Here is a 15,433-nt window from a genome sequence, read left to right on the forward strand (position 1 = left end):
GCGTGGTCACCCATACAGTTGATGCAGCGAGGGGATGGAGGTGGACAAGCACCCTCATGGGCATCCTTGCCACACGTAACACATTTGGCCGGATTGGAACAGGACTGGCTGGTGTGATTGAGCCGCTGACATCGATAGCAACGCGTAGGGTTTGGGACGTAAGGGCGAACGGAAATTGTCTCATAGCCTGCTTTGATTTTCGATGGGAGTTGAACTTTGTCAAATGTCAAGAAGACTGTGCGGGTTGGAATGATGTTCATGTCAACCCTTTTCATAACTCTATGAACAGCCGTTACGCCCTGGTCAGACAGGTAGTGCTGAATTTCTTCGTCAGACAATCCATCAAGGGAGTGTGTATAAACGACTCCACGCGAGGAATTTAAGGTACGGTGCAGTTCCACCCGGACAGGGAAGGTGTGGAGCAGAGAAGTACGCAGCAATTTTTGTGCCTGGAGGGCACTGACTGTTTCTAACAACAGGGTGCCATTCCGTAATCTGGACTAAGACTTTACAGGACCTGCAATTGCGTCGACACCTTTCTGAATAATGAAAGGGTTGACCATGGAGAAGTCGTGACCTTCGTCAGACCGAGAAACAACAAGGAACTGTGGCAACGATGGAAGAACTGTCTGTGGCTGAGACTCAGTGAACTTACGTTTGTGAGCAGACATAGTGGAAGGTGAGGAAACCATTGCGGAAGAATCCCCCATGATTACCGGCGTCTCCGATGGCACGCTCCTTCCTTGTGAGGGGCCTCACTGAGGGCACTCCCGCCTTAGGTGATTGTTCACACCTCAGGTCACACCTCCCGACAAACGGACGGAGGGACCAATCGGCACTTTCGGAAGGTATCAGCTCGGGTAATCACCCCTCCCTGGGCCTGGGCGTTACCAGGGGGTACGTACGTGTCCTACCTGTCGACCCGGGGTGGGGAATTACGCGTTACCCCGTCACCGGCTACGCATGGAAGTGCGTGGGTCGGCCTTCAGACACGCACAGGGAGGAAAAAAGAGAAAGGGAAAGGAAAGAAGAGGGGCTCAAACGCCGCAGTGGAGAAAAGGGCAAAGAGAAGAGGGAAGGAAAAGAGAAGGACAGAGGAAGGACGAAGACTTGCAAGTGTAGAAAGCAAGGAATTTGTAACAGTTTCGAGCGTCCGTCTCCGGACGTAGGCACAAACCATACTCCCAGAGGGGGAGAAAGGTAAGGAAAGAGCCAGAGGTGAGGGGGGTGGGGCGAAGATGGGGGACGGGGAAGGATGCGGAAAGGGAAGGTATGCTCGCTACGCACGTGTCCACAAAAGAGTTGTGGACCCCCTGGGGGGTTTATGCTGGCGTGTATGGCAGTTTGCGAGTGCTGAGCATGCGGCATGTGTGAGCGGTGCGTGTAGAGGCTGTCTATTGTCCGTAGTGCACAAGAGAGATGTGCTCAGCAGAAGCGATGCTGCTGGCATGCATGGAGCTATGGAGCGAGCCATATGAGGAAGTTCGAGAGGGGGGAGAATGTTTAGCAACACACCGAGTGTACATGTACGTGGTGGTGGGGGCGATGGTCAGGGACTGGATGGTTGGAATGTCATGAGGCGCACAAGTGTAAGTTTACGAAACAGGTGAGAGAGACCTTGAGTGGAACACAATTGATGGGGGCAGGGCAGGGGATGTGGGGGTAACACTGTGTGGTTGAGACTGGAGTCACACGAGATAGGTGTGGGGTTGCTGACCTATGCGCTGTTGTTGCCAGAGCTGTCAGGCGTGACAGATGAAGGCTTGGGTGTGGGCACTGCCGAGCGGTGTGAATTGATGGGGGCAGTGATCATGGCAAGCTCATCCTCGGCGCATGCAATGTGATATTTCAAAATGGCGTTCTCACAGCAGAGGGCACAGGTCTTGGCACTCTCCGCCAGGACACGATTCACAGTTGCACATGTCCTGCTCATGAGAGGCATGCACTGATGCACTAGACAGTTAACAGCATTTACACTCATAGTAGGTGGCAGAGCACAGTCACACGTGATGTGAGAGTTGGTGGTGTGGTGAAACAGAGTACCTCGAACGACGTTTGGAGATCGGTGGTGGTGTGGTAAGAGGTCAATTCTCAGGATTAGTTCTGTGATGTCCGCCACTTGGAAGATCCAGGGGAGGAAGAGGCTTTTAGAGAGGCAGAGCTGAAGTTCGATGGATCCACCGGTCTGGAGTGTAGATGAGTTCACAGCTCGCAGGAGAGAATGTGTGCATGGGAGGGGACGTGTGACCATCAATTTAAGTACAATGGAGGCGTCAGCACCAGTGTCCAAGAGGAAGTTGCAATTCTTTTATGTAAAGGTGGCCGTTCAACAGGATGGAGGCTTGGACGGAAGGTAGCGTGGGTTCACACTTATTGGACACTTGGCTTTTTGGATGCTTGCACAGGGGGCAGGACTTTTTTGCATTGGTGCCGAATACGGTATGGTACCAACGTGAGGGTAAGTTGGGAGAGGAGGCAGCCAATCATCCTCTATATGTTCAGGTTCGTACACCAGGGTGGTTGGCGCAGGCACGATATGCTGACAAACCCTCCAGGTTCAGTGAACACTTAGGTAACGTAATCTCCAACTTTCAGACAAATAAAACTGAATTTGGTACTGTAAACTTCAAGATATCAGGTCATGCTGGGCTATGACTTAGGCATCTCTAAACAATGACACAGACAGTTCGTCACCTGAATCAGGAAGAGTAATCAGATCAGTCAATGAACATAAATTGAATTTGTTAAAAATCAGACCTAATCACGTAAACTAGGATACAGTACTCACTAACAATGTGGTGCCAGTGAATCAACACAGAAATTTTTAGAATTATTAGTAAAAGATCTTGACTTATGTTTTTCCCAATATCATAAAAAAACATACAAAGCAGAATCAGAGTAATAAACCTCAAGAACTGAGAAACCGGTACACACTACCTCCACAAACTTAGGGAAGAAATGATAGTGCACTATGACAGGAGGCAACAGAGTCAAGCTGTGAAGGAAAGTTACACAGTAGCAAGAAGGGTGTATAGATCAGAAATTAGAGCAGTCAAAAGGAAAACCAATGACAATTACATACTTGGCTCAACAAATAAGTGTGAAGCAGCATGGAAGGTTATAAAAACAGAGATAAGCTCTGAAAATAAGTACAACAACACCCCAATTCAACCAAATACAAAAATCTCACTGAAGATGCAAGTATAGCTATAGTTTTGCTTCCAGCTGTAGATAGTCAGCAACATGACAACTCCTGCTGGCGTTGTACATCCTGATGACAGGTTAGTGAAGTAATTGCCAAACTTAGCAACTCAAAAGCGGAATACTTTTATGGACTTTCAAATTATGTCATAAAAAGTACAAGAAAAGAAATTCTACTGCCACTAGCAAAAATCATCAGCCAAATGCTACATGAAGGTATCTTCCTCAACTGCCTAAAAATTACTGTTGTTAACATCTATCCATAATAAAGTGATAAAGCACTCCTTGATAACTATCGACCTATCTCACTCATACCAGTCATATCAAAAATTATAGAATATTGAATGGCAAACAGTTAAACCAGCACTTCGAGCAAAATAATCTACTTAGCTCTTCACAAAATAGTTTCAGACCTCATCTTTCCACTGTCAAAGCAATTGGGGCTGTCATAAAAAAATATTTGGGGTTCTTTTGAGAGTAAGAAAACAATCTGGGTGACTTGTATACATCTGAGGAAAGCTTTTGATACTATCTCTCACAGTAAACTTATCAAAAAGTTCCAGTCCTACAGATTTGGAGAGAATGCTGTTCACCTTACTCACTCATACCCAAGCAACAGGAATCAGATGGGAAGTACAGGGTGGGACAAATAAAAGTGGCCTGGAGAAGATAACTGAGTTCTAGTGTACAAAGGAACACAGCAGAGGAATGGGAAGGCAGTACTAACCTGACTACACTAAATGCTAAAAGTGACCACCATACATCTCTTGGAACTTTTGGGTTCCTGTCAGCAAGTTGCTGAAAGTTGATCGAAGCTGGACTGCTGGGGTTGCTGCAGTCTCACTCAAAATGTTCTGTTGCAGTTCTGGAAGACTGATTATGTGGGTTGATGTGATACACCTCAGACTTAATGGCTTGCCACACAAAGTAGTCACACACTGATGGATCAGGTGAACTGGGTGGCCACCTAGGGCCGTGATCAGACTGAGCTCTGCTAATAACTCTATCAGGTGTGATGATTGTGTAAATGTTCCCCAAGGTTTGGCCGGCTGTATGGGCAGTTGCTCCATTCTGTTGGTAGTAACTGTAGCTCCTTTTCTCTTCTGTTAATGCTGCCACAAATGGTTTCAAAATGTTGACAATGTACTGCTCCAAAGTCAGCATCCAATAAGAAAAGATGGGACCAATAATGCAGTGTGCAGACACTGCACACCAAATACCAACCTTCTGATCATGTAATGGTGTTTCATGGAAGTTAGGCGGATTCTCTGCTGCCCAGATTCTGTGAGAGTGAAACCAGGCTTCTTGAGACATAAAGAACAGATCCATGGCCAAGCCATTCATTGTTACCTCAGTGAACAGCTATTCACAAAACAGGAGACTCTGAGGAGCATCTGCTGGTTTTAATGCATGAACAACAGACACTCAGTAGGGATGCATGTGCAGGCCCAGCTGGAGTATTCATCTGCATGGTCAACACAATGTGCTGATCTCTTGCGATAGGTGTTACATTACAGAATGTTTTTTTACTTGTTCAAAACAGATACCAAGTGATATTATTTTCAGACTAAGCATTGCATGGTACTCCTTGCTGACACAGTTTTTGTTGTGCCTATCTGCAACTCAGTATCTCGGCTATATGATAAGTGGCAGTGTGGCCTCAGTTGCCTGAGACCACAGTAATGTGTGTGTGAGTGGTGTTTGTGTGAGTGTGTATGTGTATGTGTGTGTCTGTCATCTATTTTTGATGAAGTCCTTACTGGCCAAGAGCTTTATTTGTGGTAGTCTTTTTGTTGTGCCTATCTGCAACTTGGCATCTCTACTATACGGTGAGTGGCAACTTCCCTTTTTATAATAAAATGTCATTTTACCTAGATTTTGTTGTGTCTGCAATTTACAGATTTGAACAATATTCATATCATGAAATATTTGTAACAACATTGATAACCATTAAGCTGAACAGCCTAAACAAACAAGTATTACATTCTGTACCTGTTGCCTTAAGCCTAATGCAAATACATTGCTCATCTATGGTTGGAACCTTGTTGTTGATCTCCAGATAATTGTGAGAAATATTTGGCGGCATTGTTTACAGGCTTTCACTGAAAAGGTGCCACAAAGTTGGAAAAAAATCCTATAGCAGCCATGGAAATTACAATCAGGCTTCCCCTATATGTCCTGTGTATTGGCCAGCTACTAACCAATTTCTTTATTAAATTTGCTTGTTTGTCTTAAAAGCTTCACATTAATTTCAATCAGGGTGCCCAGTCAGTGAAATTTTTCTGTATGAGTTTTGTAGGGCACTCAGCTTTAATGTTTAATTTGTCCAAGAAATCTATCATGAGGTAATTGCTCGGTGACTCCATCAAAACAGCATGAGTGCAACAGTACTTGAGTATTAGTCAGAACTATTACAAATGTATTTCCAGTGTTTTATCTGACAGGTAATAAATTGTCTAAAGCAGTGTTTGCTACAATACATAAACAATATTCTATTAACCGAGCAACCAGTGACCCTGTAGCTCGATCAGCTCAATATGAAGTTACTGCAAATATCATTGTCAAAGCTGACAGTATGGTGCAGTTATAAGAAATAGTGGAGCCCTGGATGAATGGGCACAAATAAATAATTCTATTTCAGTGCACTATCTAAAAAATTTGCCTTTTTGTACTAAAGCATAATGGAAGAGAAGGTGCAATATCTATGGCCTGTGAGGCAAAACTTTATATCTACGGCCTGTGAGGCAAAACTTTAGAAAAACAACCAGTCTGTACTAAACTACACAACCATCATAGTATGACCTTCACTGAAGTTTATCACACTTGGTGAACAACAGTTGGATAACTATGTAAAATTTTATTGGTCCCGTTTCCACACAAATTCAAATAAAGACCTGAGCCTTTAATGATAATCACTATCGTTTTCATCAGGAACAACAAATGGTTCTAACTGCTGTTATATTGGCCACATATAATTAATAATTGTTCTGTAATTGTTTGGCCTGTGTCATCATGAGGGTGGTGCTGTAAGTTTTCATCAAAAGCTTACTTTCTACTCAAATCTGACATGGTAAGAAGACTGTGAAAACTTAATACAAGACTGTTGTCAAAAGGAACTTCATTTCTAAATTTTAAATATTGTTTAAGTTAAAAAAAAAAAAAAACAAGATTTGAAACATTTTTTAAAAATGTCATAGACTCTGAATAACTAACTTCTTAGGTTAGACCAGAAAGCAGTCATAAATTCCTTGAAATAATGTAGAAGTTATTCAGGAGAATAGCACCGAGAGGCTACATACTTTAATATTTTAGATTAGGTTAATTATTTATTCCATAGACCCACAAAAGAGTGGATCCTCCTGGGTGTGGAACATATAGTATGCAACATCTTGCCAGAAATTAACCGTAACACATATATCATATCCATTATGAGTCATTATTCATTGGAACTAATGCTGGGAAATTACGGTCAGTTCCTCCACCTTATTAGTTACTCTAGAATTAGAACTTGATTAGGGCTGTTTTAAAGTCAGCTTTGAGGAAACTGCTAGTAAACTCTTGTACAATTACAATTTTATCTTCACAAGTTTCTAAAAACATTAAACTTGTTTTCCTGCCCAATCCCTCGAACAAAAAACTGTGCCCACTTCTTGGAAAAAAGCACAAGTCACACGCACCTACAAGAAGGGTAGTAGAAGTGGTCCATAAAACTATTGTCCAGTATGCTTTACATTGTTTTGTTTAGAATTTTAAACATGTTCTGAGCTCAAACATAATGAGATATATCAAACAGAATGACCCCTCCATGCCATACAGCATAGATTCCAAGAACATCAATCCTGTGAAACTCAACTCACACTTTTGTCACATGATTTAAGGAAAGCTTTGGATCAAGGTAGGCAGGTAGATGCAGTATTTCTTGATTTTTAAAAAGCATTCGACTCATTATTACACCTACACTTAGTGTCAAAAGTATGAGTATATGAGGTATCAAATGAAATTTGTGACCGGATTGAGGACTTTTTAGTAGGGAGGATGCAGCATTGTCATTGTCAGATGTAGAAGTATCTTTGGGTGTGTCCCAGAGAAGAGTGTTGGGACGTTTGCTGTTCATGTTGTATATTAATGACCTTGCAGATGATATTAATAGTAACCTCAGACTTTTGAAAATGATGTAGTTATCTGTAATGAAGTACTACCTGAAAAAAGTAGCATAAATATTCAGTCAGATCTTGATAAGATTTCAAAGTGGAGCAGAAATTGGTAATTTGCTTTAAATGTACAAAAATGTAAAATTGTGCCCTTCACAAAATGAAAAAGGTTAGTGTCTTATGACTATAATATCAATGAGTCACAGATGGAACCAGCCATCTCATACAAATACCTGGATGTAAGACTTTATAGGGATATGAAATGGAATGATCACATAGCTCGGTTGTGGGTAAAGCAGATGGTAAACTTCATTTATTTGGTAGACTACTGGGGAAGTGCCAATCAATCTACCAAAGAGATTGTTTACAAATCACTCGTATGACTGGTTCTAGAATATGCTCAAGTGTGTGGGACCTGCACCAAACAGGACTAACATGGGACATTGATTGTATACACAAAAGAGAGGCATGAATGGGCACAGGTTTGTTTGATCTGTGGGAAAGTGTGACAGAGCTACTGAAGAAACTGAACTGGCTGACTCTTGAAGATAGGTGTAAGCTATTCCGAGAAGTCTACTAACAAAGTTTCATGATCCAGCTTTAAATGATGACTCTAGGAATATACTGCAACCCCCTATGTATTGCTCACATAGGGATAATGAGGATAAGATTAGAATAATTACTGCATACACAGAGGCATTCAGACAAACATGCTTCCTGCATCCCGTAAGTGAATGTAACAGGAAGAAATCCTAATAACTGGTACAATTGGATGTACCCTTTGCCACTCACTTTATGGTGGCTTGTAGAGTATAGATATAGATGTAGATATAGGAATTTTCAAGGAAATGAGATTTACAATAAAAATTATTCTAATGGCATTTATTTACTGATATTTCTACATAGGTGTTGCTTGGTGGTGGAGGCAGAGTTGGACATTGGAGGGTGGGTGTAGATAAATGAGATTAACTGTCAATCTTAATGCAACTACATTATTTGAAATGTGATCAATTACAAAATGATTCACAATAAAGGTCAATATTTCCCTCATTGTGTACCGCAAATGTATACCGATGCTGCACTCATTTGTTTTTAATGTTGACAAACTGAATTTGATTTCCTCAAAATATCTATTAGAAGAAAATTCCTCTTTTATTTACATTTTATTAGAGTGTGTTCATTTGTCTTCACTATTCATTAACTTTATATTTAATAATTGAACATTTGATAATAACCTCAGCAAAAAACTGTAAACTGTGTGTTTTTGTTTTCTTACAGCAAGCAACTTCTATCGCAACCTCTATGGTTAAAGAATGGGGAATGTCTACAACTGTTGGCCTCCGGACATATGATAACCATGACAAATCATGGGTTAATGAACTTAGCCCAGGCACAGCAGAACTGGTTGACAGTGAAATTAAAAGGCTATTGATGGTAAGAACCTTTCTGTGTTTTGTGTTTAAGTCCATCACATGTGAACAAGGATTATGAGGACAAACCCTTGAGACGGGGTGCAATCTGGTGGGCAAGAGCATTAAAAAATGCGCATACAAACCCACTCACCCACCCACTCTCTCTCTCTCTCTCTCTCTCTCTCTCTCTCTCTCTCTCTCTCTCTCACACACACACACACACACACACACACACGCACACATGTACCATGTGCACTATCACTTATTATATGTAAAGAAAATACCTTCCCACTGTGTTTCTTAACTTCTGTTTTAATAAACACTTTGTCTGCTTGTGCAATTACTTGAAGTAAATAGAGATGTGCAACTGTAAATTGCATGCCACACTCTTGCCTCCCTTTTGAGGGATGCTTTTCTGAGCCAAGTAGAAGCATTCTAAGGAACTTAACTTCTCTTAAAGCACAGGGGAAATATTTTTAGAACGTGTAGCAGAAGTTGTTGTTTAGTAACCTTTCAGCCTTTGTTTTGATATTAAGGGTTACAGTTCTAATGTACATATTCATTCATAAAAGATTTACATGCTTATTTTTAACCATTACCTGTATTTGTTTTTAAATTTAATCCATGTTCTTATTTACCAAGCTGCAGCAGATGGATAAAAACAAAGTGAAGAGAGTTAAAAGCCTTGGCAGAAGAAGATTTTTATGTTAGAATGGAAAGTAACCTAGGTCCCTGAGTTTCACACTCACCAAAAGATATTTAAAATAGCAGGCAGTGGCAACAGTGCTAAAATTATCAAGAAATAGGTATAGGATTGGAAACAACTACACTAATGGAGGTCAACAATGTCTACATTAATAACACTCTCACTAACATCACAGTTAGTTTAAAAAAAAAAGAAAATAAAAGATTACATTCTTTTAACAAGTTCCAGATAGAAAGTTTACAATTTTAATAGTTGTTTTAGCCTTTGATGAGAGCTAAAGTAGCCATCCTTATCTGTTATGATGCAAGTGGTAAGGTGCAATGTCGTCAGCAGGTTATCGTTGCAGACGGCATGCTGAAATCAGCTCCATCATGTGTAGATGCTACAGATGAATTACCTCATGTGGAATGTTATAGGTCACTGGATAGTGGGACATTGTTATAGTTATTGCCAACATTCAGCATTGCGTGGTCGATTTATTATGTCCCTTATACACAACACTGAGGTAACACAGTTCAGTACAGGACTTTAAAGTTATTTTGATTATGGAATTACAGTCTGTTCGTTTAGCACACAAATGATGTGACCACGAAGTGGCCATTGTTGATGGCACACTCATAACAAAAAGTTTCTATTTGCCTGTGACACAATTAACACTTCCTGCACACGATAGTCAGCAACAGTGCGAATATGCATTGAAATTCATGTACAACTACAAAAAAAGAAAGAAAGCAAGAAGGAAAACAGAAACAAACATATAGGTTGCAACTAGTGATGTCTTCACATATGTCCTCCATTTTATTATGAACCTTTCAAGATAAAATGTCTTTACACATGCGAGACTTCAGGCCTTATGAAACTATTTAGTATTCTAACATGCATCTATCTGAAAAATTGAGATTTATTACTCACAACTTTTTGCATCAATACTTAATTATATCATGGAATACTGTGAAACCTGTCTAGCAGTAATAAAACAGAACTTCAAACAATCATTTATTACAGTATGACACCAATACACTAATTAAGCAAGATATTTGAACACTGATTATGATCTATCTTTTGAAAATCCATCCCTCAGAAATGTATTAACTAGAGAAAACAATCAGTTATTGACAAAATTATTTAACTGGATAGATAAAAAGTGTACTCACCAAGTGGCAGCAGAACACACATGTAAAAGACAGTTGTAATTGGCAAGCTTCCAGAGCCTGTGGCTCCTTCTTCAGGGAGATGGGCTGGAGGTGAATGAAGAGAGGTGAAGAAAAAGGACTGGAGAGGTCTAGGACAAGGGTTAGATATTGGGGGAAGTCACACAGAACCATGGGTCGGGGGAGACTCATCGGAGGGGATGAGAAGGAAAGACTGATTATTGGGGACTGCATCGGATAAGAATTGAAAACCTGAGAGCATAAAGGTGGAAGACACAGTAATATGCAGACATAGATCACTGCTTAAATGTTATGCATGAGTTAATAAGAGTGAAAAGCTAAGTGCACTGTACATAACAGAGGTGGGAGGAGGGTGGTGAAAAATAGATGGGAAAGACAATGAAAGATGTACAAACCTAAAACGGAGAGAAGCAAAGTGTAATTACAGTGAATAAATGCTGAGACAGATAAAATTAATGTAGATTAAGGCCAGGTGGGTGTGGAAAACCCAGGATACAAGCAGAGGGTGTATACTAGCAACTCGCAATACCCTGGTTCATATCATGCTCTAAAACATGGCATTCATTACGTTGGTGCCTGTTTCACCACATGCATCATCTGGATTCTTCCCCCAGACACCAGTTTCTCAGAACTCCACAGGTGGGAAATAGCACCACAACATGTCCTTGGTTTTCGGCACTCACCTGGACTTAATTTTCATTAAATTCTTCTGTCTCAGCATTTCTTCACTGTAACTACTCTTTAATTCACTCCATTTTAGTTTCCTACATCTTTCATTGCCTTTCCTGTCTATTTTTCACCGCCTTCCTTCCACCTCTGTTGTGTACAATGCACTTAGCTTTTCACTCTTATTAACTCATGCATGATGTTTAAGCAGTAATCTCTGTCTGCATTTTACCCTGTCTTTCACCTTCAAGTTGTCAGGATTTCAAATCTCATCCAATGCAGTCCCCAATTATCAGTCTTTCCTTCTCATCCCATGTGATAAGCCTCCTCTGACCCACAGTTCTGGGTGACATTCCCGACATCTACCCCTTTTCCTAGACTTCTCCAATGCTTTTCCTTCATCCCTCTTCCTTCCCCTTGAATCCTTCTGCCTGAAGATGGAGCCACTGGCTCTGAAAGCTTGCCAGTTATAACCATTTTTTTGTGTGTTCTGCTGCTGCTTAGTGAGTATATACACTCCTGGAAATGGAAAAAAGAACAAATTGACACCGGTGTGTCAGACCCACCATACTTGCTCCGGACACTGCGAGAGGGCTGTACAAGCAATGATCACACGCACGGCACAGCGGACACACCAGGAACCGCGGTGTTGGCCGTCGAATGGCGCTAGCTGCGCAGCATTTGTGCACCGCCGCCGTCAGTGTCAGCCAGTTTGCCGTGGCATACAGAGCTCCATCGCAGTCTTTAACACTGGCAGCATGCCGCGACAGCGTGGACGTGAACCGTATGTGCAGTTGACGGACTTTGAGCGAGGGCGTATAGTGGGCATGCGGGAGGCCGGGTGGATGTACCGCCGAATTGCTCAACACGTGGGGCGTGAGGTCTCCACAGTACATCGATGTTGTCGCCAGTGGTCGGCGGAAGGTGCACGTGCCCGTCGACCTGGGACCGGACCGCAGCGACGCACGGATGCACGCCAAGACCGTAGGATCCTACGCAGTGCCGTAGGGGACTGCACCGCCACTTCCCAGCAAATTAAGGACACTGTTGCTCCTGGGGTATCGGCGAGGACCATTCGCAACCGTCTCCATGAAGCTGGGCTACGGTCCCGCACACCGTTACGCCGTCTTCCGCTCACGCCCCAACATCGTGCAGCCCGCCTCCAGTGGTGTCGCGACAGGCGTGAATGGAGGGACGAATGGAGACGTGTCGTCTTCAGCGATGAGAGTCGCTTCTGCCTTGGTGCCAATAATGGTCGTATGCGTGTTTGGCGCCGTGCAGGTGAGCGCCACAATCAGGACTGCATACGACCGAGGCACACAGGGCCAACACCCGGCATCATGGTGTGGGGAGCGATCTCCTACACTGGCCGTACATCACTGGTGATCGTCGAGGGGACACTGAATAGTGCACGGTACATCCAAACTGTCATCGAACCCATCGTTCTACCATTCCTAGACCGGCAAGGGAACTTGCTGTTCCAACAGGACAATGCACGTCCACATGTATCCCGTGCCACCCAACGTGCTCTAGAAGGTGTAAGTCAACTACCCTGGCCAGCAAGATCTCCGGATCTGTCCCCCATTGAGCATGTTTGGGACTGGATGAAGCGTCGTCTCACGCGGTCTGCACGTCCAGCACGAACGCTGGTCCAACTGAGGCGCCAGGTGGAAATGGCATGGCAAGCCGTTCCACAGGACTACATCCAGCATCTCTACGATCGTCTCCATGGGAGAATAGCAGCCTGCATTGCTGCGAAAGGTGGATATACACTGTACTAGTGCCGACATTGTGCATGCTCTGTTGCCTGTGTCTATGTGCCTGTGGTTCTGTCAGTGTGATCATGTGATGTATCTGACCCCAGGAATGTGTCAATAAAGTTTCCCCTTCCTGGGACAATGAATTCACGGTGTTCTTATTTCAATTTCCAGGAGTGTAATATATAATGAGCTCGGGTATCCCATAGCCAGAATGTGGTCCCCAAACTGCTCCTCCAGGACATCAAACACTCTCCTGCTTCAATGGAGTCAAGGTCCATTTTGCATGAAGCACATATTGTTGAAATCAAGGTCACTTTGGATAGTGGGGATAAAATCATCTTCCAAAACCTACGCCTATCTTTCAGTAGTCACCATGCCATCAAGGAACGTCACACTGATTATTTTGCAACTGGACATTGCACACTACACAGTCATCGTTTGAGGGTGAAGAGACTTCTCGATCACAAAATGTATATTCTCAGTCCGTCAAATGCGCCAGTTTTGCTTATTGACCAACCCATCTAAATGAAAGTGAGCTTTGGCACTAAACCAAACTGTACTAATTCCCATCATGCCCCATGACCAACTGTGCAGTTAGAAGGTTCTAACACAAACTGTTCAGAAGTTATGACGATTTTATTTCATATAGTTCAATAATTGTCACCATAAATAATGTGCTTGGTTTTCATTGTAGGCAAGTTTATTCCATTACTAAAAAATGTTCCATATCTTTTTAACAGGAATCATATGAACGTGCAAAGAGCATTCTCAAAGCTCATCACAGTGAGCACAAATTACTGGCAGAAGCTCTGCTGAAGTATGAGACACTTAATGCTGAAGATATTAAAGAAATAATAAAGAGCAAAGATAGAGCAAGCACAAGTCGGTCTGTATGATATCAATCAGTGCAGACTTATCAATAAATTTCCTTCATAATAAAGAAACCACACTGTAAATTAAAATAGTTTTCCAGCTGCGGAGAGGATATGATATTGGACCTTGTTATATGTAATTTAATTTTCCATGAGAGACCACAGCAACAGACTTTCATTTTAAAGTAATTTCTACAATTAATTTATCATATCCACTGTCCATGATCCTGCAGTTGTGATTTATTTTTGTTAAAGGTGAGACTTCTAATTTACATCTTTGTTTTTCATTATAATGATTCCCATTGTCAGGAATTGCCATTTCAAATAACTTATGCAAAGAAATAGTATGTTTTTGAAGCAAATTGAATTTTGAACTGTTGTTTTTTTTAGATGATCAGTGAAATTCATTCTCTTCACAACCTGTGTATCATTTGTAACAATATTATGAAAAGGAAAGTTGCTGCTCACCATATAGCGGAGATGTTGAGTCGCAGATAGGCACAACAAAAGAGTCGTGTGAAGTTAGCACCCCTTTTTCGAGTAATATACATTTTTTTCACAGTTCTTGTTAGATGTGCCATAGTTCTAGAGTTCTTTGCACAAAATTTCACTAGTTCTGCAAAATGTAACGAAGAAAACAACAATACTCGAAAAAATTTTCGTAACGGAAACAATGTTTGGCAATTTCCGCATAATGTAAATAAGTGCAATAGTTCTGAGCACAGTTCTGAACAGAACTCCAGGAGTTCTATCGAAAACCCAAGTAACACTTTTTTGTGCAGCTAATAGTTTACGAAATAATTGCAATTTAAGGGGAAAATCTTTTCACTTACTGTTAAGTTGGCACCCTTTTTTTCAGAAATGTTTCTTTTTTTCAGAGTTCTTGATAGATATGCCATAGTTTAAGAGTTCTTTGTACAAAATTTCAATAGTTCTGCAGAATTTAACGAAGAAAACAACAATAATCGAAAAAATTTTCGTATCGAAAACATTTTTTGTCAATTTTCGCATAAATTAAACTTGTACAACAGTTCTAAGAACAGTTCTGAACAGAATCCCAAGAGCTCTATCGAAAATCCCAACAACATTTTTCTATGGCGATAATAGTTTATGAGATAAATTGATTTAATGTGGGACACACTTTCTCTACGGAAAATATAAATATATTCGTATAACAGTTATGATGACAGTTCTGGGCACCACGTGAAGAGTTCTATCGAAAATCCTAGTAGAATTTTTTTGTGCAGGTAATAGTTTAAGAGGTAATTGCAACTTAATTAAGAACCCCATAAGAGCTCCTACTGTGAAGCTGGCACCTATAAAGGCACATTTGCATGCCGAGCGTGAGTTTCCTCGGAAACGCGAAATATTAATTAAATAAATAATCAGTGACAAATAAATAAAGCCTATGGCACACAACTGCAGCGCTGTGTCGCTGATAAAACAAAAGCACAATTACGTTACTCTTATGTTTGATTAAGAAAGGAGAGCTC

The 15,433-nt window shown here is 41.5% G+C and overlaps 1 protein-coding gene across 1 annotated transcript in view; it reads left to right on the forward strand.

Annotated features, from left to right (window-relative positions):
* Positions 1–13,964, forward strand: part of LOC124596716 (ATP-dependent zinc metalloprotease YME1L-like) — a 168,381-nt gene extending 154,417 nt beyond the window's left edge. The window contains exons 13-14 of the mRNA XM_047135891.1: positions 8,631–8,786; positions 13,809–13,964. Of these exons, the coding sequence (XP_046991847.1) occupies positions 8,631–8,786; positions 13,809–13,964 (312 nt within the window). The remainder of the gene's footprint in view (positions 1–8,630; positions 8,787–13,808) is intronic.
* The last annotated feature ends 1,469 nt before the right edge of the window (positions 13,965–15,433 follow it).

The sequence above is a fragment of the Schistocerca americana genome, chromosome 1, assembly GCF_021461395.2.
Source record: "Schistocerca americana isolate TAMUIC-IGC-003095 chromosome 1, iqSchAmer2.1, whole genome shotgun sequence".
In the NCBI taxonomy this organism is placed as follows: domain Eukaryota; kingdom Metazoa; phylum Arthropoda; class Insecta; order Orthoptera; family Acrididae; genus Schistocerca; species Schistocerca americana.